The sequence below is a fragment of the Pipistrellus kuhlii genome, unplaced genomic scaffold, assembly GCF_014108245.1.
Source record: "Pipistrellus kuhlii isolate mPipKuh1 unplaced genomic scaffold, mPipKuh1.p scaffold_m20_p_3, whole genome shotgun sequence".
In the NCBI taxonomy this organism is placed as follows: domain Eukaryota; kingdom Metazoa; phylum Chordata; class Mammalia; order Chiroptera; family Vespertilionidae; genus Pipistrellus; species Pipistrellus kuhlii.
In genome coordinates, this window is record NW_023425529.1 from 3,061,969 (window position 1) to 3,084,743 (window position 22,775).

General features: G+C 59.5%; 1 protein-coding gene across 1 annotated transcript; it reads left to right on the forward strand.

Moving 5' to 3' along the window:
• The first annotated feature begins 697 nt into the window (after positions 1 to 697).
• IL2RB (interleukin 2 receptor subunit beta) lies at positions 698 to 18,801 on the forward strand. The gene is made up of 10 exons (XM_036458615.2): positions 698 to 816; positions 3,122 to 3,242; positions 3,666 to 3,780; positions 4,718 to 4,796; positions 7,549 to 7,654; positions 9,138 to 9,286; positions 10,552 to 10,747; positions 11,506 to 11,602; positions 11,716 to 11,800; positions 16,400 to 18,801. Exons 2-10 carry the CDS (start codon positions 3,155 to 3,157, stop codon positions 17,159 to 17,161), a joined length of 1,677 nt encoding a protein of 558 aa, XP_036314508.1. The 5' UTR covers positions 698 to 816; positions 3,122 to 3,154; the 3' UTR covers positions 17,162 to 18,801.
• The last annotated feature ends 3,974 nt before the right edge of the window (positions 18,802 to 22,775 follow it).

Sequence of the window (22,775 nt, forward strand, 5' to 3'; positions counted from 1 at the left end):
TACGTAGCCATCACCTGCGGGCTGAAAGGTCCCAGGTTCGATTCCGGTCAAGGGCATGCACCTTGGTTGCGGGCACATCCCCAATGGGGGGTGTGCAGGAGGCAGCTGATCAATGTTTCTCTTGCATCGATGTTTCTAACTTTCTATCCCTCTCCCTTCCTCTCTGTGAAAAATCAATAAAATATATATATATATATTTAAAAAAATAAGTGGCCATCCAATGGTCCGCAAAGCCCCCAACATGCAGCTACCTCTGAGTGCTAAGGGGCCTGGAACCGGAGTGGGAAGGGGGGTCTCCGAGAGGCGGGCTTGGTGACGGTGAGAATCGCAGGGGCCTAAGGGGCCCGTTTGTGTGCGGCCTGGGTGTTGTGTGTGTGTGTGTGTGGGGGGGGGGTGGTATGTGTGACTGGATGGGGCGTCAGAGGCTTGAGGTGGCCTGTGTGGGCTGGGGTGGAGGTGGTGGGGGAGGGACAGAGGGCGCAGCCCCTCGGGCTTCTGTCTATTTGAGAGAGTGTGTATGCCCGCCACAGGGCCTGCCAGCCCCGCCCCGCGGGGGAGGGAGATCTTATCGCCTGGGTGCCTAGGAGTTTCAGGCTTTCTCAGCAGCCAGCTCCCCGCCCCCCCCCCCCCCCCTCCCGCCCCCGGGCCTTGCCCCTCCAGCCTCTGGCAGGAAGTGGGCCGGCCCTGGGATCTCAGCCAGCTGCCCCCAGCAGTCACTACCTGAGTCCTCAGAGAGGAGCGGGGGGAGATGGCTGTGGTCTCAGCGACCGAGGGGAGCGGAGAGCGCCGGCCGCCGCAGCCCCATGCCGCAGCCAGGTGAGGTGCCCCTTCGCCCGCACCCTGCCGGGCGGTCCCCAGGTACCGGGAGCTCCCGTGGGGGTCCCTGCCACCAGCCTGGGGGCTCGAGGTCAAGGTCACGGGGAAGGGGCTCATCCTGGCGAGGCCCACCCTATAGTGTCCCGCTGAGGAGGCTGTGGGGTGAGAGTCTGGGAAGTGGGGGTGCCGGGAGGTATCGGGTTCGGGTCCTGATGGGTCCCTCACTTGGCTGTGTGGCCGGCGGGTTGGAGGTGTCTCCGGGCAATACTGGAGGGATGGGGCTGTCGGAAGAGCACGCTCTCTCTCCTCTCCTGGGGCTGAGGCCTCCCGCCCTTAACGGTGTTTGGGGTGCGGTGGGGATGGGGCTGCTGTGGGACAGAGCCATCCCTAGGTGCCCTTCCTTCCCCCACAGTCAGGATCCCCTAGGGAGATGCCCTCCAGAGGGAAACAGCGAGAGTGAGCCCCGAGTGTGTGTGGGGGGGGGAGGGGAGGGGTCAGAGGGTACGGGGTCAATGGGACTCATCTCTGGCTCCTGAACTGCTGCTTCCATTCTCACCGTCTCTGCCCGTTGGAGCCTCCACTGTCCCGACTGGGCTCAGACCTGGGCCTCTGACATGTGCCTCCGTCCCCGTCTGGGGAAGGGACTCAGTCATAAGGGGAGCTGCTCAGAGGTGAATGAGGTCACAGCTGACGGCAGTGCCGGGCACCGAGCATTAGTCACCTCCTCATCCTCGTCCTCATCCTCCCGTTGTCACCGCCATCGTTATCTGCATCTTCTGACTTGAATCAGACGCGTTGGGTCAGTCCCTGGGGCAGCTCTGTGCCTCAGCCTTGGCTGGTGTCTACCGGCCGGTGCCCGTGATGCCTGCCTCGGGGTGGCGGTGGCCCCGGGAGGTGCGGGCGGGTGTGCGGGAAGCCCGGACAGAGCAGCCTGGGCTCCGAGTCTGCCTCCTCCTCCCTGAGCTGGGCCTCCTCCGTGCTCTGTGATCTAGAGCAGGTTCTTGCCTGAGCCTCGGCTTCCTCCTCTGAGGATGGCGCAGCCTCAGAGCCCGCTAGGAGCCCCCGCCCCCACCCCGGCACCCACACTCTCCTGTCTGTCTGTCCTGGCTCCGTCCTTCCCCCAGGCCCTGTGCGCCTTGATATGCCCTGCGCCCTCCGGCCAGGGCGGGGACTCAGACGGTACTCTCCCTGCCCAGGCGCGTCTTGCTGACACCGTGGCCTGCACGGCCTTCCTGTGCTCTCCCAGGCCTCTGCCACCTCCTCTCACCTGGGGCTTCGTACCAGGTCCCGTCCAGGGCAGGGCTGCCTGCTGACACCCCTAGGGGGCACCTGTGCCCCAGGGGCGTGGTGTAGTGACTAAGGGGAACAGTGGGGCTTGCCCGGAGAGCCTTGTGCTGGGCTCTGCACCCTTTGGAGTCCCAATCCCGTGCCCCGTAATATGTGGAGGGTCCAAAGAAAGAAGTGACAACCCCACCCAGGGGAGCTCACCCTTTGGGGGGAAGGGGCCGTGCACGGAGGAGCCCACGAACTTCTCTGAGCTCCTTCCCACCTCAGGCCAGAGGCCGCAGCCGGTCCGTGCCGCCCCGAGGCAGGGGGCTATTGGCCTTACCTCTGGGGCCAGTGTCTGGGACGGGCTGGGCAGGGTGGAACGACGTGAGAGACGGGCCTGGGGATGGGGTGCGGGGATTGGATCCCAGCTCGGCCTCTTCCGTGCACGTGACCTTGGGCGGGTTAATGACCTGGAGTGGGAGATAGACTCAGAGCAGTGACAGGAGGGGCCCTGCTGGGCTCCGGGGAGTCCGCCCTCGCGCAGACCCACATCTGCCTCTTAGCAGCCGGCGGCCTTGGGAAAACTCACGTCTCTGTGCCTCCGTTTCCTCCTCTGAAAACGGGGATCATACCGGTATCTCCGATGCTCTTACTGCTGCTTTTAAAGCTTCACACGGAGCCTGGCACGCAGGAACGCCTGGACAAGTGGTGTCATGTGGTTTAGGAGGCGGCCGGGTGGGGAAGGGGGTGGGCTCTGACCCCAGCTGTGCTGGCCTCCCAGGTGGGCATGAGCATGCCGCTCCTGTTTCTGGGCCTCAGTTTCCCCATTTTGAACAAGGGGCTGGGCTTACCCAGAAGCCCTTTCAGCAATGACGACGTGCGGGTCCCTGGCTCTGAAGGGATACGCATGTGTGGGCAGAGGGAACAGCAGGCGCAAAGGCCGAGAGGCTGGACAGGGCTGGTGGCAGCGGGCAGGGTGGGTGGTGGCGGGCAGGGCGGGTGCTCACGGCGCTCCCTCCCCTCTTCCTCCCTCCAGGGCTCCCTTCCCCGGCCCCCACCTGTGGATGTGATGGCGGCTCCTGCTCTGACCTGGCGCCTGTCCCTCCTCGCCTTCCTCCTGGCCCTGGCCATCCCTCTGGCGTCCACAGCGGCGAACGGTGAGGATCCTGGCGTCTGGACAGCGGTGCCCTCCTTCCGGAAGGAGGCCAAGGGCCTTCTGGGTGGTGGGCCCTGCTTCTTGGTAGAAGGGCCACCATCAAGGGCAGGAGGAGGGAGAAGGCAGGCAGGCAGGCACCATGGGACCCCCTTCCCCTTCCCCCCTCTGTCCTGCCCCCACTGCCCCCACATGCCCCTCTGAACCATAGGAGACGCTGGCGTCTCATCCCAGTCCCGCCTCAGCCCTGCAGCCTCTGGGGCTCAGTTTTGTCCTCGCGGACGTGGGCCGCTCACCCCTTCTCCGCCCGCCAGGGTTGCTTAGCTTCTCAGCTGGTAGCCTGAGGCCCGAAGCGGGGGTGGCGGGGGGACGCCGAGGGCCGGCAGTGGCCCCTGCAGCCAGCACTCACGCCTCCTCTTGCTGGCAGACACGTCTGCGCTCACCTGCTTCTACAACTCGAGGGCCAACATCTCCTGCGTGTGGAGCCGGGACGGGGGCCCGCAGGCCTCCTCCTGCCACGTCCACGCCCGGCCCGACAATCGGTGAGTGGGGTCGCTGGCCACCCCGCAGACGCCCGGACGGCGGGATCTTACCGTCACTGACGCTCCCACTCCGGAGTCCTAACGGGAGCCTGGGTGGAGGGGTGTGTGTGTGTGTGTCAGGCTGGCGATGAGCTGGACAGGGTAGACTGGGGGCATGGGGCTTTGGGCTTCTCTACTGAGGCTGGACTTGACTTTAGCGGAGAGGGGGGAGGAGAGGGAGCTCCCCAAGCGTCGGGAGGAACCTGGGATTTGGAGGAGCAGACGGGGGTGATGGGGAGCTAGGGGTGGGGGCTGTGAAGGGATTGCAGGATGCACGCAGCATGCTGACAGCAGCAGAGGCTCCTGTGGGTGGGGTCCGTGAGGCCCCGTCAGGCCCCAGAGACCACTGCGGGCCTTTGGTGCGGAGGCCAGGGGTCCGAACAGGCTGGTCTGAATTGCGCTGCTGCTGGGGGCGAGGTGGGGGTGGGAGGGCCGCAGAGGTGCCATGAGGGACGGAGGGCAGATTCGGGAACGGGCACTTTGTGAGGTTCCACAGAGCAGTGGTTCTCAGCCTCTCTAATGCCGCGACCCTTTCATACAGCTCCTTGGGTTGTGGTGACCCCCAACCATAAAGTTATCTTCGTTGCTACCTCGTAACTGTCATTTTGCTACTGTTATGGATCGTGATGTAAATATCCGTGTTTTCCGATGGTCTTAGGCTCTGTCGCGACCCACAGGTTGAGAACCGCTAGCAGGGTCACCTAAGACCATCGGAAAACACGGATATTTACATTACGATTCATAACTACCAAAATTACAGTTATGAAGTAGCAACGAAAATAATGTTATGGTTGGGGGTCACCACAACACGAGGAGCTGTATGAGAAGGCAGCGGCATTAGAGAGGCTGAGAACCACGGCCGTAGAGCATCTTCTAAGCAGTCCTTTTGCCTCGAAAGACCCTGGAACGAATCCTGTGAGCTGCTCCCCACGGGCCCGGCATCCTGGTCCTGCAACCTGATCCTGGGACCCCGAAATGTGAGTGTCTATCACCGAGGGGAGAGGACCAGGGGGAGGATGGGTGCCGAGGGGTGTCCTTCCAGAGACGAGCTGGGGCCCAGCAAGCCCCGTGGCCAGCCAGCGTGGGTGGAGCGGGATGCCCGGGGCGGGCTGGGGCGGCAGAAGGAAGGAGGGCCGCGTCCGAAGGCCGGAACGCAGGCCGGACCCGGGGTGATGGATTCCCGGTACGTGAGCTCACACGCTCTGCTCCCGCAGCCTTCCCCGTGCTGGTGGCTCCCCTGCACTCCCGCACGCCTCATCAAGCGGGGAGAGCACCCAGGAACAGTAATACACACACCCTACTCTTACCGAGGTCTTCCCAAGTGCAGGGGGTGTGGGGTCTGGTGTGTGGGTTCTGGAGCTGGACAGTCTGGGCTCCGGCCCTGGCTCCGCTGTGCACCAGCTGGGTGACACTGGGTGGCTTTCGTGCCCAGTTTCCCTCCCGTAAATCTTGGAGGACAATGGGAATGACAGGGCTGGTCTGAGCATAAAACGCTTGCAACGCCACTCAGAGTAGATCCCGCTCTTGACACGACTGTTCGTGGGCCTGAGTGAGTGGCAGAGCTGGGGTTGCACCCAGGCCTGACAGACCCCAGCCTGGACCTCTCACCATGGCACTAGGCTGTCTCTGGAAGGACATGGGTTGTGCCCATGTGGGTGCATGCTCAGCAAATAATTGCCTGGCAAAGCTTCCTTGGCAGTGGCGGGCACCAGGGACGCCCAGACTACCTTTCTCAACCACCACCAAGGTATATGCATTCTCGTGAGCTCTGCGGGGGCCTGGCCTCAGGTCCTGGTCCCCCCAGCAGTGTGGCTTTCCTGACTGTGTGGCCTCAGGCAAATCCCTAGGCCTCTCTGTGCTCCAGTCTGGAAAGCAGCAGGACGAGGATAGCAATAGTGCCTGCCTCAAGGATGCTGAGAAAACCAAGCGAGGCAACACGCACAAATGCTTAGAGGAATGCCTGCCACAGGCGGAGTACTCGGAATGCATCATTGGCATCCACAACAACAATAATTTCTCTTTAGAAAAGCCTAACATGCCAGGTGTCCGGCCAATCGGTCGACCTTTCATTCAGTCAACCGTTCAACCAGTCTCTATGACGTGCAGTGATCACCAGGGGGCAGAGGCTCGGACCAGTAGGTTAGTTTGCTGCTGGGGTCTGATGGAAGGGGAGTAGTCTGGACACACCCTGGAGCCTTCCCTCAATCCCTCCACCGGCAGGCCAACCTCCCGGTCTCTCCCCTGCCTGGCTAGCCCAAATCGGCCTGGATTGCTCCGATCGGACTGGGCAAGACAGGCTGGACATGCCCTGGAGCCTTCCTGCAGTCCTTCCCCGGCTCCAATCGCCCCAATGGGGACTAGGTGAGATGGGTCAGACACACCCTGGAGCCAACCTCATATGGTCCCTCCCCAGCCTCTAAGATATTTCTTCTAATTAATTTCCTTTCAATGTGCACGAGTTCATGCATGGGGCCTCTAGTAGAAATCCTATATAAAAAAGCCCAGCGACCCAATGGTGGAACGACCAGAACGATGGGTTGACCAGTCACTATGACGGGCAGTGATCACCAGGGGGCAGACGCTCAATGCAGGAGCTGCCCCCTGGTGGTCAGTGCGCTCCCACGGTGGAAGCACCGCTGGGCTGACCAGGATGAGCGGCTGCTCTCGCAGCAGGAACAGCCGCTCAGATGGCGATCCTGCAGGCCACACCCCCCACCATGAATGAATCCCGCGCACTAATGATAATACTAATGTTACCTGGGGCAACCTGGCCCCCATAGGAGCTGGAAGAAGGCTAGGGCAGGGTTGTTGGGCAGAGGGAGGAGTTCCCAGCTCTGGGAACGCTGATGATCAGGTTCATGGTTTGCTCCTAGTGGCCCTGCATCAGGCCAGGGAGACTGCCTGGGTCCTGGGCATACACACAGCCCCCGGACCCCAGAGCGCAGACCCTCAGGGTGCCTGCAGCGGGCTGCCTCCTGCAGGGCTGCGGGGCTGCCTCACTCGGCAGCCCTCAGTCAGGCGTGGCGGGCCAGGGCTCGGCCTCTGTGCAGCTGTGGACGGAGCCTGGGTTCGAATCTGGGCTCCCCGGCAGACCAGATCAGACGTGTGACATTGGGAAGTCCCTTAACTTACCTGAGCCTCGGTTTCTCACCTGCAGGAGGGGGTGGCCTGCTTGAGAACAGGCCAGAGAAGTGGCTAAAGCACCTGTGCAGTGCTTAGTGCCTGGCCATTTCCTTCCAGAAAAGTCAGGGCCGGGGGTGGAAGGAGATGGGGAGGGGAGGCTCTCACACTCAAAGCCCTGCCCCTTCTTGGGGACCCATCCTGCTTGCCCACCTCTTGTGACCGGGAATGCCCTCTCTCCCCAGGCAGCTCGCTTCGCTTTAGAGCAGGGGTTGACAATGCACTGTGGCCCCTGGGCCAAACCCGGCCTGCTGTCTGTTTTTGTCAATAAAGTTTTATTGGCACATAGTCACGCCCATTCTCTTCCATGTGTGTGAGAGTTGAGCAGTTATAACTGAGACCATATGGCCTGCCAAGCCCAAAGTACTCACTACCTGATGCTTTGCATCAGAAAGTTAGCCGACCTCTACCTTAGTGCTGGCGTGGGGTGGGCCCCACCTGCATTGCAGTCTTGGTCTCCCCTCCAGCATCCCCCCTCTCCCCCCGCCCTCATCCCAATGGCCTCCCCCCTCCCCCCGCCCCAGCAACACCTCTGCCCCTTGCCTGCAGGCCCAGAAACTGACCGCCGCAGACACCGTGAACATAAGCGTGAGGTGCCTGGAGGGGGAGAGGTGGACGAGTGTGCTGACCCAGAACTTCAAGCCCTTTGACAACCGTGAGTGAGGGGTCCCTGGGGCAGTGGGGCTGGGCACCTCCTTCCCTGCCTTCTCTCTGGGACCTCACTGTTCCAGCACTGCCCGCTGGCCCCGGGATGAAGTCCCGGCTCCTCAACCTGGCATCCAAGGCCACGTGGGAGTCTGCCTGGCTTCCCCCAGCATCCTCCTCTGTGGCCTGTATCCCCGCCACGCCCAAGGCCAGCTCTCGGAACTCACCCACCCCGTGCCTCTGAGCCCTTGCACCTATTGTTCACATGGTCTGGAAGGCTCCTCCCACCTGGAAAATTCCCACTCACCCTTCAAGGCCCAGCGAGGAGTCACCTCCTCCGGGAGGCCTTCCCAGACTCGCCCACCCCCTGGTACCTCCCCTCCCAGGGAGTTTATATCCTGGGTTCCCACTGCCTGGCGATGGGTCTGTCTCCCCCACTCAGTTGTGAGCTCCCTGAGGACAGAGCTAACCCATCTGCAGTTTGAGGGCCCAGTCCGTGTGGTGCTCTGGGGGGTGTCTGCTGAGTGACTGGGTGCCTGGCCCCACCTTCCTGCTTCCCTCCAGACCTGGCAGGCCATCTCTAGGGAAGAGGTGGGCAGAGGGGGAGATCCAAGGCAGCGTTCTAAATGCAGGCCCGCCGTGACAGTGTGGTCTGGCTGGCGGGTCCTTTAACATGTCTGCCTCGGTTTCCTCATCTGTAAAATGGGGACAGTCGGTTACCTGCTGCACATGCTCATTGTAAGGAGTCTCTAAGCCACGACTCACACTGTTTAGCTTAGGGGTGTCAAACTCAATCAGAGAAGGGGCCAAAATCTAAAATCCAGCCTAAATCGCGGGCCCAATGGTTTACTGAACAGTCATAAACTGTCATTGTGATGGAAACGCAGCGGAGTGCAGTGATGACAGCGCGGTGCGGGCCACATTGCAAGGCCTGGCGGGACGGATTTGGCCCACGGGCCTTGTGTTTGACACATGTGATGCACATACCCTTATCGTTGTTCGTGGCGTTCTACGAAGTCTCAGGATTATAGAAGTCAGATCAATTTAACCTCAGAGCCATAAAACCTTGCAATCATAGCAGATTATCGGGATAATTAAATTGCATGAATGAGACGATCCGGTTAAACTGCTTAGCTCGTTTCTGAGCGCAGAGGAAGGCTGCCCTGAGTCCTCCATTCGGAAGACAATAAAGCGCCTACTACGCGCCAGGTGAAGTTTCAGGCACCAGAGACACATGAGAGAACGGGTCCCTGCCCTCAGCAGGCTCACAAGGGAGACAGAACACGAGGAACCCAAAACAGGGATTCCATATGTCAGGTGGGGACAGTGCTCGGAAGACATGAAGGAGGTGAGGGGGGTAGGCAGGCGGGTGGCGCCCCAGGAGGGAGGAGCAGCAGGTGCAGAGGTGGAAGCGGGAGTGCCTGTCAGCTTCACCCTCTCAGCGTCACGATCCAGCATCCCCCACGCCTGCTGTCCCCGTTCCTCCCCTCCAGTCCGCCTGATGGCCCCGGACTCCCTCCAAGTTGTCCAGGAGGGGAGCAGCACATGCAACATAACCTGGGACGCCCCCCAGGCCTCCCACTACATCACCAGCTACCTGGAGTTTGAGGTCCGAACGAGGTCCCTGGACCACAGTTGGGAGGTGAGTACAGGGCCTGGCCTGGCCTGCCCCGATTCCTATGCTGCTCACCCTGTCTGTCCTCCATCTCTGCAAAGGCGGGACAGCCCCAGGCAGCCCTGCCGCTCCTCTGTACGGCCTGCTCCGGCCTCTTCCTTCCCTCCCTCCCTCCCTGCGACCCCGACAGCCCAGGGGCTCCAGCGGGTGGCAGGTTCCAGGCTGGCCCCAGGGGAGATTACACAGCCCAGAGCCAGGCACCTTCCCTCTGAGATCTCAGAGGCCCTGGGCCGCCCCCTCTCCGCTCTTCCGATCCAGCTGAGCCCGGGCCACAGGGGTCTGCACTTATTCATCCATCACTCTTATTCCCTCACTCAGTCACTCAGCAAACATTTCCTGAATGCCTACTCTGTTGGGTGCTGGGGAGAGAGTGGGGGCCAGGCTGGCAAGCTTCCCGCTCTCAGGAAACTCACATGTATGTGTGTGGGGGGGGGGGGTGGGGGGAGGGAGGCAGGCCGTCAGCAAACATGGAAACAGAAGAGTGCGGGATATTGATAAAAGTTACCAAGAAAATGACACGCAATGACCCTTCCAAGAGGGACTGGGACCAGGAGAGGCTGGTCTGAGAGACGAGGTGCAGGAGGAGCTGGCCCTGCAGGGGTCTGGGGCTGGTTTTCCCAACAGAGGAAGCAGCCACTGCTGCAAAGGCAAACACCGCCTGGCAGTGGGGGGGCCGGGAAAAGTCAAAGAGAGGATGCAGGGTGGGAGAGGTCTGTGAACGCGGTGGTGGTGATGGTGGTGGTGGTGGTGGCAGGGCGACCAGCCTCAGGCCTGAGAGGTGGTGGGAGCTTGGCCTGGGGCAGGGAGAGAGGGGAGGAGAGGAAGGGTCCCCATAGGTCCTGGAGGTGGGACCAGTGGATTGGCACATGGCTTTGGTTGGAGGCGATGAGTGAGAGGGAGGGGTTTAAGATAAGGTGACCATACGTCCTGCTTTTGGCGGGACAGTCCGATTTTAAACAATTTGTCCCGCGTCCCGCTTTTTAAAACGCCGCGGGACATGGGACGCAGAACAAATTGGCCAAAAGTGGGACGTCTGTTCACCTTAGTTTAGGACGGCCCCGGGGTTTGGGCCCCAGCAACTGGGTAGAGAGGAAGTCTTTGGGGAGGACGGGGTGGGGGTGGGGGAGGGAGAGTGACTTTCCCTACTTTGCTCCGCCTCCTGGCCAGCCCTGCCTCGGGAGGGGAGGTGGGCATGGGGGCCCCTTGGCGCTGACCGTCCTGTCTCTGCCCAGGAGGCCTCCGTGCTGAGCCTCAAGCAGAACCAGCGGTGGATCTTCCTGGAGACGCTCGCCCCCGACACCCCGTACGAGCTCCAGGTGCGGGTCCGGGCCCAGCGGGGCAGCCTCCAGACCTGGAGCCCCTGGAGCCGGCCCCTGGCCTTCCGGACGAGGCCCGAAGAGCAGCCGCTGGCCGGGAGGAGGCCTGACGGTGAGACGGGGCTGGACGGGAAGGGGCGGGGTCTTGGGACAGCGGGGGAGGGAGGCCTGGGGCTGAGCTATAGTGCTCGGCAGTCACCCTTAGCTCGCCTGATGTGGCCTTGCAGTGTGAGTGGCGGGGGCATAATTGTGTCCATTTCGCAGATGGGAACGGGGACTCGGGGAGGGCCCGGGGGGTGCTCTCAGCCTGTGAGTTAGTGGGGAGGCCGGAGAGGGTCTTTTTATTTTTAATATATATTTTATTGATTTTTTACAGAGAAGAAGAGAGAGGGATAGAGAGAAACATCGATGAGAGAGAATCATCAATCAGCTGCCTCCTACACACCCCCTACTGGGGATGTGCCCGCAACCAAGGTACATGCCCTTGACCGGAATCGAACCTGGGACCTTTCAGTCCGCAGGCCGATGAGCCAAACCGGTTTTGGCAAAAGAGGCTCTTTTCACGTTCTCCATCCTGAAGCCTCAGACGCCTGGTGCCTTCCAGGGTGGTGGGGGGTGGGCTACGTTCTCCCCTCAGCCTCAGTTTCCTCATCTGTAAAATGGGTACCATGATTCGGAGGCAGGGCTGCTGTAAGAAAGGCACACGGTGCCCCCTGTCGGCCTGGCGGGGCCAGCGGGGTGCAGTGAAGGCCTCCGGGGCAGAGATGGCCCGCCGCCCAGCACCAGTTGGGGGAGGGGCGACTCGGGAGGGATCTGGTGAGGCGGGTGCTTCTCGAACCCCTCTCCCTGCTTCCCTCCCACCCTGAGCAGCCCCTTCACTCGGCAACATCCTCGTGGGCATCTGCGGTGCCTTGGGCTTCATCTTCGTAGTCTACCTGCTGGTCAACTGCCAGTACCTCGGGCCGTGGTAAGACGCTGGCTTCCCCGTCTGCCCTGCACGCTCCTGTGTGACACCCCCTCTGCCCCCCCACCCCCGCCACCCCCTCACCTTCCTCTCCCCTCTCCTCCGCCCCCGCTCAGGCTCAAGAAGGCTCTGAAGTGTCACATCCCAGACCCCTCGGAGTTCTTTTCGCAGCTGAGCTCGGAGCACGGAGGTGATTTCCAGGTAGGAGTTTGGAGGGAGTGGGTGGGATCGGACGGGTGCCAGCCAGCAAGGGCGTGGGCAGTGGTGCCGGAGAGCGGGGAGGCGGTTCTCAGGCTGAAGGGCACCTCCTGTTGGAGCCAGACTGCCTGGTCCTGATGCCGGCTCCACCACGTCCTGGCTGTGTGACCCTGGGCAAGGGACAGACCATCTCTGAGCCTCCGTTTCCTCGTCTGTAAAACGGGGAGGGATGTAGTGTTAATGTGTGTGCGGCCCCGAGAATGTGGCCTGGCCCGCGGCTAGCATCACTGCCACCAGCCTGCTGACAGAGTATAGGTCTTGGCGAGCCGCGCATGGGCTGGAATTCAGCCCCACGCCCACCACACCCCCAAACCAGGGCAAACCCGAACCCCTGTCCATGGCAGCCCTGAGCCGGAGGCCCACCACCGGCGTCTGTCCTAACGCCCTCCTGGCTGGCTCTGTGGGTACAAGTACTCCCCTTACCACGGAGCCAGCGCACCCCTGCTCTGTGGGCTCCCCGACTTCTCCCCGATGCTCCCAAGTCCTGCATCACCTCAGCCGCAAAACTCAGACTCACCTGGGACGTGCTGGCCCAGAGTGAGACTGAACTCCATCCAAAGCTGTGGTCTCCCCGCCCCTGCCCCCAGCTCACACCCACTTCAGGAAGGAAGCTTCAGCGGGAAGGGGGAGGGTGGGGTGGGCTGCCTCTACCGCCCTCGCCACCCCTACCGCAGGCACCGGAGATTTGGGGGGAGGGCAGAGGTGGGGGAGGAGAGAGGTCAGGAGGGGCGAGAAAGCCATCCAGGACCTGCTATCCTGAGCGGGCGTGGGGGTGCTCTCTCAGGCTGGCCCGGGCCCCTTCTGGAATTCTTTGGAAAACTCCCTGGGGCCTGGGAGGTCTTACCTGCAGTTCTCTCAATGTGGGCGAAGGTAGCCACGGAAAGCTCCTCCTTCAGGCCTGAAGGTAGTGAGCTCCCCATCAGCAAAGGTATGCAAGCGAGCCTTGCCTGTGTAGCAGAACACGGCTGAAGGGGTTCCTGCATTGGGCCTGCGGGGAGGCTGGAGGCTGGACTCGGTGCACGCTCAGTCCTCCTCCAGCCTGACGTCTTCCTGACTCAATGGCCTAGGCCTGTGGTCGGCAAACCGCGGCTCGAGAGCCACATGCGGCTCTTTGGCCTCCTGAGTGTGGCTCTTCCACAAAATACCACGGCCTGGAAGAGTCTATGTTGAAGAAGTGTCATTAGAAGAAGTTTACATTTAAAAATGTTGGCTCTCAAAGGAAATGTCAATCGTTGGCCTGTTGATATTTGGCTCTGTGGACTGATGAGTTTGCCGACCACGGGCCTAGGCATTTTGAGGTAAAGTGGGGTCTTTCCTGGAGAGAAAAGAGGTAAAGTGGAGAGCTGCAGATCACTCCATGTTCCCATGAGGTCACCCCCAGTTACAGCGCCGGCCCAGCCTCCTGTGAGGAGGAGTCCCTGGGGATGCACCATGTGGCTGGGGGTCGGGCAGCCAAGAGGGACCCCCCTCTGCATGGGAGTGGGGGAACTGCCCCTCCTTCTCTCTATGGCGGGACCCCCAGCTGCAAGGCCACAACCCATTGCTCTGTCCAGGGACAGGACCTGGGCGTGCATGCGAGTGTGTGCATGGGCATGGAGGACCTGGGCGTGCATGCGAGTGTGTGCATGGGCATGGAGGACCTGGGCGTGCATGCAGTGTGTGCATGGGCATGGAGGACCTGGGCATGCATGCACTGTGTGCGCAGGCATGGAGGACTTGGCTGTGCATGCGAGCGTGTGCGTGGGCATGGAGGACCTGGGCATGCATGCAGTGTGGGCATGGGCATGGAGGACTTGGCTGTGCATGCAGTGTGTGCATGGGCATGGAGGACCTGGGCGTGCATGCAGTGTGTGCATGGGCATGGAGGACCTGGGCGTGCATGCAGTGTGTGCATGGGCATGGAGGACTTGGCTGTGCATGCAGTGTGTGCGTGGGCATAGAGGACTTGGTTGTGCATGCAGTGTGTGCGTGGGCATGGAGGACCTGGCCGTGCATGCAGTGTGTGCATGGGCATGGAGGACCTGGGCGTGCATGCCAGTGTGTGTGGGCATGGAGGACCTGGGCGTGCATGCAGTGTGTGCATGGGCATGGAGGACCTGGGCGTGCATGCGAGCGTGTGTGTGGGCATGGAGGACCTGGCTGTGCATGCAGTGTGTGCGTGGGCATGGAGGACTTGGCTGTGCATGCGAGTGTATGCGTGGACATAGAGGACCTGGGCGTGCATGCAGTGTGTGCGTGGGCATGGAGGACCTGGGCGTGCATGCCAGTGTGTGGGCATGGAGGACCTGGGCGTGCATGTGAGCGTGTGCGTGAGGGCATGGAGGACCTGGGCATGCATGCCAGTGTGTGTGTGGGCACGAGGAGGATGAGCTTCCCCTGTGTGTCCCCCCAATGGGCTTCAGGGCATGTGGACGGTGGCCCTGGCCAGGAAGTGGCTGACCACACACACTTCTCAGGACCCAGAGAGCCTGGGACGCCAGCCTGGCCACGGCCCTGGCAGCTCCCGCTGCACACTCATCGCCGCTGCCTCTGTGCACCTGCCCGGCCTCCCTTTCCCCCCTCCTCGTTGGCTACCCATCCTTAACTTCTCCTCTTACCTTTTCCTCCACACACAAACTCTGGCTTGGGGGAGGGTAGATTTTGTAGAGCGTGTGTGTGTGTGCGTGCACATGTGTGTGTGAAGCGCACGTGTGTGTAGTGCACATGTGTGTGTGTGCGTGAAGTATGTGTATATAAAGTGTGTGTGTATGAAGTATGTGTGTATAAAGTGTGTGTATGAAATGTGTGTGAAGTGTGTGTATGGAGTGTGTGTATGAAGTGTATGGAGTGTATGTGAAGTGTGTGTATGAAGTGTGTGTGTGTGTGAAGTGTGTGTGTATGAAGTGTATGTGTGTATGAAGTGTGTATGTGTGAAGTGTGTATGTATGGAGTGTGTATGTGAAGTGTGTATCTGTGAAGTGTGTATGTGAAGTGCATGTGTATGAAGCATGTGTGTATGAAGTGTGTATGTGTGAAGTGTGTATGTATGGAGTGTGTATGTGAAGTGTGTATCTGTGAAGTGTGTATGTGAAGTGCATGTGTATGAAGCATGTGTGTATGAAGTGTGTATGTATGGAGTGTGTATGTGAAGTGTGTATCTGTGAAGTGTGTATGTGAAGTGCATGTGTATGAAGCATGTGTGTATGAAGTGTGTGTGTGTGAAGTGTGTGTGTGTGTGAAGTGTGTGTGTATGAAGTGTGTGTGTGTGTGCGTGAAGTGTGTGTGTGTGTGAAGTGTGTGTGTGTATGTGTCTGTACAACAGCCCACTTAGCTCCAGAAACTTCTCTGGGGAGGAGAAGCAGGACAGTTCTCTCCTGGACATTAATTCATCTGAAAAACATTGCCTGGGCCCCGGGCCCAGTGCTGGGGGCACAGGAGTGCAGGGAGGAGCCCGCAGGCCTGGCTCTGGGGACCACGGTCCAGCTGTGGGGACCCCAGGACAGAGAGCTGGGGTTCTCAAATGCACCCGAGGCCCCCCTCACACCACCCTGGGGGACCCCACACACACACACACACACACACTATGTAGCGTGGATTGTACCCTGTGCCCGCTGTTTCCACCTTCATTTTCCTTTTTAAAAAATAGGTTTATTATTGATGTCAGAGAGGAAGGGAGAGGGAGAAAGAGATGGAAACATCAACGATGAGAGAGAATCATTGACTAGAGGCCTCCTGCACGCCTCACACTGGGGATCAAGCCCACAACCAGAGCATGTGCCCTGACGGGGAATCGAACCGTGACCCCTTGATTCACAGGTCCACACTCAATCACTGAGCCACACTGGCCAGGCCCCGCCTTCATTTTCTTACTGGCCAGCTCCCTGCAGGCCCCTGGGAGGAAGCAGGGAGGACGCAGCAAACGGCTGTGAAACTGAGGCTCTGAGAGGTGCAGGGACCGGCCAGTCACACAGCCAGCGAGTGGGGCTGGACCGGGTCTCCCTGCTGCTGGCCAGGGCCCTGGCTACTGCAGCACTGGGAAGTGCTCTGGTGGGCACGCTTCTCTCTGTGGAGGTGGGGCAGGTGGGAGGCACAGGGCACTGGGAGGGGGAAGTGAATTGGGGGACCATTAGCTCCCACCAGAGAGATTCCCCTGTGCCCAGCTCTGCCACCCGCTGGCGGAGTGCTCAGAGCCAGGGCGAGTCTGTATCGTGAACAGGACGCGCCCTCGGCCCCTTCTGCCTCAGCATTGGCCGGTGGATTCACACACATGCTCGTCCCCACCCAACACGCGTGTTCCACCCCTCGCCGTGTCCTCTGTCCCTAGGGCAGCCCTAGGCTTGTCGTAGGTGCTCAGTGAGCGGTCACTTGTTGAGCCAACACTGCCCTGGGCACCTGAAGGAAGCCAGGAAGGCCTGGCTGGGGCTGGGGAGCAAGTACCTCCTCGGGCTGACCCCGAGGGGTCCCCGAGCCAGTGGGCAGGCAGGTGGGGTGCGGGGGTGGGCAGCCTTGGCTGGCTCATTGGAGGGGGCATCCCACTCACCCCTCTGGTCTGTCTTCCGGCAGAAGTGGCTCTCCTCGCCCTTCCCCTCGTCGTCCTTCAGCCCCAGCGGCCCGGCCCCCGAGATCTCTCCGCTGGAGGTGCTGGACCGGGACGCCAAGGCCGCCCAGCTGCTCCTGCTGCGGCCGGACAAGGGGCCCTCGCCCTCTCCGGAGACCAGCGGCCACTCCCTGACCAGCTGCTTCACCAACCAAGGCTACTTCTTCTTCCACCTCCCGGACGCGCTGGAGATCGAGGCCTGCCAGGTGTACTTCACCTACGACCCCTACGCCGAGGAGCTGGAGGAGGACGGGCCCGGAGCACCCGAGGGGCCCCTCCTCCCGCCCCTGCCACTTCCCCCTGGGGAGGATGACGCCTACTGCACCTTCCCGCCCCGGGAGGACCTGCTGCTCTTCTCCCCCAGTCTCCTCGGTGGCCCGAGCCCCCCAAACACTGCCCCGGGGGGCACCGGGGCCTGTGAAGAGAGGGAGGGGACCGCTCTGCAGGAGGGAGTCCCCAGAGACTGGGCCCCCCAGCGCCTGGGGCCCCCCACCCCGGGAGCCACCGGCCTGGCGAGATGCCAGTCACCCCAGGAGATTGCAACAGGAGAAGCGGGAGAGGAGGGCCCTGGCCCTGGCCCTGGCCCTGGGGAGGGGGCCGGCTTCCCCTGTGCCAGCCCTCCTGGGCAGTGCCAGGTCAGGGCCCCCACCTCCTGTCTGCCCCTGAACACGGATGCCTACCTGTCCCTCCAAGAGCTCCAGGATCAGGAGCCTGTGTACTTGATGTAGACGGACGCCCGGGTGCTGGGCCGTGGCTCTCCGCTGTTGGACCAGTGCCTGTATGTATAGGTCCTGCTAAAGCTGATGTGGCACTTGACACAAGCCCACCGATTGAGTGACTGGCAACCTATGATGTGCTTCAGAGGAGAAGCTCTGTCCAATCACAGAGGCCGGGCCTGCGCTGGCCAATCAGATTTCTCTCAGTCTTGGGCATTTGAACTCAGGGAGCGAAGGAGGAGGCTCCTGGAACAGGCTGCAGGGAGAAAGCACTCAAAGAGACTCTGCCTTCGAGGCCGGCCCGCCGCTGAGCTCCGCGGTGTCCAGCTGCCCCTCGGGCATCTTTGCTCAGAGGGCCCCACCAGGCCCCGCGCACTCAGCCGTTCGGCTCCGAGCCTCAGCGGCTGCTCCCTACTCACTGTCCAAGCCGGGGACTGCAGGGGACACTTTGACTCCCCCATCCGTCACCGGGACCCTGGACTTGATCTCTGAAGCATCGATTTACCTTCCAGCCTGCAGCCGCCCCTCGAGGCGCGTGCTCATGTCTCCCGGGGTCTGCAGGGCCTCCTTTCGGCCTCACCCCCTCTCGCCCATCCTCCTGGGGCAGCTGGAGCACTCCTTCCAACACACAGACCCGGCCTTGCGGTCCCTGTTGCCCTCTGTCCTCCTCCCACTTCCTGGCCTGGCCCTGGCCCCTCCAGCACCACATTGGCCGTTCCCTTCTAGAACCCTCTCAACGGTCCTCCTGAGCCGTGGAGCTCCCTCAGGCCCCCACACCTCTGCCCATGCCCTTCTCTGAGCCCTCTCCTTTCTCATCGAGGTGACTAGCTCCCCTTACCCTTCCAGCGTGGGTCAGCTTCTCCTGGAGGAAAACACCGCCTCCATTAACCAGCCTGGACCTTGAGATTCAGTGCTGGAGTTCTTGGGGCCGCAGGGCGGCTGATGAAGAGGCCCCGTCATTTCCCTTTGGGATCTCAATTTACCTCAAAAAGCTTGGCTACTGCGTCTTTAAGGCTGTGGCCCAAGTATGGACACAAATCCCCCAGCGACGTGGACACCGGCTGGGTCCTCCCACAGAGCTCTAAGGCATGCTGCTGGAAAGAGACCCTTCCTGAGCCACACAAGGTTGAGGGTTCGATCCTCCTCCGCCCTCCACTGCAGGGGTCTCTTCGGCAGCCCAGGGGCTGGCACACCTCCAAGGGCAGCTCCGTTCACTGCACTTGACCCAGTGCCCTTGGCACCTCATAGTGTTCCCCAGATGAATTAACGAACTGTCGGGCACCACCTGGCCTGGGCTTCCCGCACCCAGCTGCCTTCTCGCACGGGGTGCCACCCACCTCCCAGCAGCACCCTGGGCACCTTGACCCTTCTGAGGCCAGGACTCAGAGAGAGGAAGCCCCCTGCCCGCTGGTTCCAGCATGCCCACTCCAGGATGCTCATCCCCTCACAAGGCAGTCCTCCCCCTCCCACCTCCTCCTCAGGGCTCCCCATCACCCTTCCCCTTCTTATCCCTCTGTCCTCAGCACCAGCCACACCTGTGATGTCTTTCACAATCTCCTTCCTTGACTTGGAGACTTGCAAAGGCCTGGACTTTTTGATTTTTATATTTTTATTCTGTTTGTTTTTTGTTGTTATATATTTTTATTGATTTTTTACAGAGAGGAAGAGAGAGGGATAGACAACTAGAAACATCGATGAGGCAGAATCATCCATCAGCTGCCTCCTGCACACCCCCTACTGGGGATGTGCCCGCAGCCAACGTACATGCCCTTGACCGGAATCGAACCTGGGGCCCTTTAGTCCACAGGCCGACGCTCTATCCACTGAGCCACATCGGTTAGGGTGAAAGGAAAATCTTTATATTGCTTCAGGAAATGGAAAACTGATATTCACTATAAATAAAAAGTAACTGTAACCACCATTTGCCCGCCATCTAGAACTGAAATATAATTGCTGACACGTACACATAAGGAACTGTTTGACATTGAAATTGGGTCTCAAAAGAACTGGTGACCCAGAAAGAAACTCTACAAACTGATTCATATACCTTTCAGCATAACGATTATTGCTCGTCTCATTTTTGATTCTTATATTTCCAGTAGGACATGATCTCACTCATGTAGGGGAAATGGTGAACAACATAGACTGATGAACAAGAACAGACCCAGAGATAAGGAGCCATGGGTCAGACTGTTGGACCTCAGAGGGAGGGTGGGGATAAAAGGGAGAGATCAACCAAAGGACTTGTGTGCACACATATGAGCCTAACCAGTGGTCGAGGACAATGGGGAGGGGGGCATGAGTGGGGGGGAGTGGGAGATTGGAATGGGGGGTTGAGGACAAATATGTTATACCTTAATCAACAAAAAAAATTTTTTTAAGGTAACTGTAAAAATTAAATACAACAAAAATGTTTTAATTTATTGCCTGCTAGAAATCTGCTCCGTTGGCAAGGTTGAGGGTTCGATCCCCCATCAGGGCACATACAAGCAGCAGCCAAAGAATGCATAAATAAGTGGAACGACAAGTTGATCTCTCTCTCTCTCTCTCTCTCTCTCTCTCTCTCTCTCTCTCTCTCGTCAATAAATAAGAAATGCAAATAATAAAGGGGAGATTACTAAGTGTGGAAAAGCTGTTAGAGATATCCAAGCACCAAACAGCCTTCCTTCGTGAGGAAAAGCAAAAGGATTGTAGAGGAGTCAGATTTATCCTGCAGGGGACCGGGCGTCCCCTCACATGGTCTCATGACTTGTATGAATCTTGGCTGTGCCATCCGCCAGCTGCACATCCTAACCTCCCTGAGCCTCAGTTTCCCAATCTAAAGCCTTGGAGCATGACACCTGCCTCACAGGTAATGAGAGATGATGCTGGGGAAGTTTATTTATTTTCAGTGCCCTTGAATCTGATCATGGGAGTCATGTCTGCCATCCATAAAACTGCACCCATGACAGACATGGCTAATGGATTGCACCCGTGCACGGCAGACCTCGCTAATAGATCCTGGTCCTCCGGAGCCTCGGTGCCCCTTCTGTAGGCAGGCCCCAACTGATCACAGCAGGCACCTGGTGACATCTCTGACCAGGCAGGTAATCCCTCAGACTCCTTCCACAACAGAAGCTCCTGTTTTTGCAGACTCGGGTTTCCCAGGCAGGAGGATGGGCTGAGACGATGACAGCCGGAAAGCTGAGAGGGCGCTGTGAGCAGGTGGGTGCAGGGGACCCAGCTGTCTCCGCCATTTCCAACGAGAGCGCTGAGCAGAGACGGGCCGCCTCACAGCAGGTGGCTATGGCCTGATGGTCCGGAGTGGATTAGAGGGTGGCCTTGGGAGCTGGAACAAGGACGGAGCAACTGGCGGGGGTGGACAGAGTCAAGGAGAGACAGGCCCGCCCGGGTCAGATTGCAGGGCAGAGAAGCAGCACCAGCTGGGGACCAGGCAGCCGAGGGCCCCGGGATCTGGGGTCCGTCAGGTGCAGAGTGGAGAGCAGGAGGCAGATGGAGGGATAAGAGAAAAGGGAGGAGAGGCGGGAGGTCCTTTCAGCTTCTCAGGTTTCCTATTTCTCGAGCTGTATTTGTTCCCCCAGCCCCCCACCCCCCACCCCCGCCGCCTCCACACCTCCCTGCTCCCACTCCAAGCGACTTCCAGGCCCACGGTTACCAAGAAAACTGCGGAAACAGACCGTGACTAGGAGAACACACCTCCCACTGTCTAATGACTGACATTCCAGATTACTCCGACGACAGTCAAGAAGCACTTTAGAAAGGAATGAGAAGCTAATATTTATGTTTCAGACACGGTCTGAAGCATGTCTCAAGCATATCTCTCATCACCTGGGAAACTGAGGCTCGGGAGGTTAAGAAGTGCAGCTGGCCGAAACTACTTTGGCTCAGTGGACAGAGCGTCTGCCTGCAGACTGAGAGGTCCCGGGTTCAATTCCGGTCAGGTTGTGGACACATCCCCAGGGGTGTGTGTGCAGGAGGCAGCTGATCGGTGTTTCTAACTATACCTCTCTCTCCCTTCCTCTCTGTAAAAAAAATAATAAAATAGTGCAGCTGGTGCAGCCCAGATGCAAACTCAGGTGCGTGGGGCGACAGAACTCGTGGTCCTTTGCATCTATAAGGCTGCATGGGAAACAGTTACATTCGTGAAAAAAAGCAACGCAATACAAAACATAACAAGCAAAATTCCATTCTAATCTTACTGGCAACCAAAAACAACAGCCCACATTCCACACGTGCCATGATTGTGACTGTGGCCAAAACCGTCCTCACCTGTGACCTGGCAGCCTCCCCCCTCTCTTGTTCGGATCCCGGCTCGGCCTCCTCAGTCACCTGACCCTCTAACCCTCCACCTCTGAGCCCTGCCAGGGTGGGCTTGCTCTGGCTTGCATCTGGCCAGGCCACACCTGCCGAAGCCCCTATGGACTCCCTGATATCTTCAGGACAGGGGTTGAGCTCCTCAATGTCTTAGTCCCGTGGTCGGCAAACTGTGGCTCGCGAGCCAGGTGCGGCTCTTTGGCCCCTTGAGTGTGGCTCTTCTACAAAATACCACGGCCTGAGTGAGTCTATTTTTTGAAGAAGTGGTGTTAGAAGAAGTTCAAGTTTAAAAAATGTGGCTCTGAAAAGAAATTTCAGTCATTGTCCTATTGATATTTGGCTCTGTTGATGAATGAGTTTGCCGACCACTGTCTTAGTCCATGACTTGATGGGTTGCATCTGCTCTCATGCCTCAGTCTCCCCATCTGTGAATGGGGTAGTCAATTGGATTATTTCTTTTGCTTTCTTTCTTTCTTTCCTTTTCTTTTGTTTGTTTGTTTAAATTGATGGTTTCTAAATGCTCTCTCAGCCCTGGTATTCTGTGGTTTCAGGTGCTACATGGAATGTGGCTTGTGGCCGAACTACATGCATTTCACTTCAAGAGTGGAAGGCGAGGGCTGAGGGCCAGGGCCTCAAAGGACTCTTGGCATCTGTTTGTCCTTGGGTTTGAATTAATCTTCACACCCAAACCATCTACTCCCACTCCTACACATCCCTCGGGACCCCACTCCAGCATCTCCACTTCTGGGCAGCCTCTGATTCGTCCTAAGTAGGGCTGATTACCGCCTGCTACTGTCACCTTCTGAATTCCCTCTCTCAGAACCATCTGTGATGCTGCGGGTCAGACCTGGTGTAGATCCCGGGGCTACAGAGAGGTAATAACCGTCATAGCAGAAGGCCGAACAGACCCAGGAGCAGCAGCCTTTGTTCAGAGAGCCCAGGCGTGAGAGACGCTGGAGGAGCCCTCTGACTTGGAGGAGGAGGTGGGAGGCTGATCTGAGCTTCAGTCAGAGGGCTGGCCAGGGTGCAGCTGGTTTTGGAAATAGTGGGTTGAGGATGGTCCTTGGAAGAAGGGGGGTGGGGGGGGAGCACTGTACTTGCAGAGGAGCACTCAGTGAGCATCAGGCTCTGGTCCAAGCATTGTCTCTAACTAATCACAATGATGTCAGAGAGGAGAGGGAACATTCCTACTCCATTATACACAGGAGAACGCTAAGGCACAGAGTGGTGATGGCCCGTGCAAGGCAACACTGCTAGAACACAGTAGCACAAGGATTTGAACGCGGGCAGTCTTCAGCACTCACACGGCAAG

Coding starts and splice junctions, on each gene's coding strand:
- IL2RB (XM_036458615.2), top strand. CDS start 3,155: ATGGCGGCTCCTGCTCTGACCTGGCGCCTGTCCCTCCTCGCCTTCCTC. Junction 3,243..3,665: donor GGCGTCCACAGCGGCGAACG/GTGAGGATCCTG, acceptor TCTTGCTGGCAG/ACACGTCTGCGCTCACCTGC. Junction 3,781..4,717: donor CACGCCCGGCCCGACAATCG/GTGAGTGGGGTC, acceptor TTGCCTCGAAAG/ACCCTGGAACGAATCCTGTG.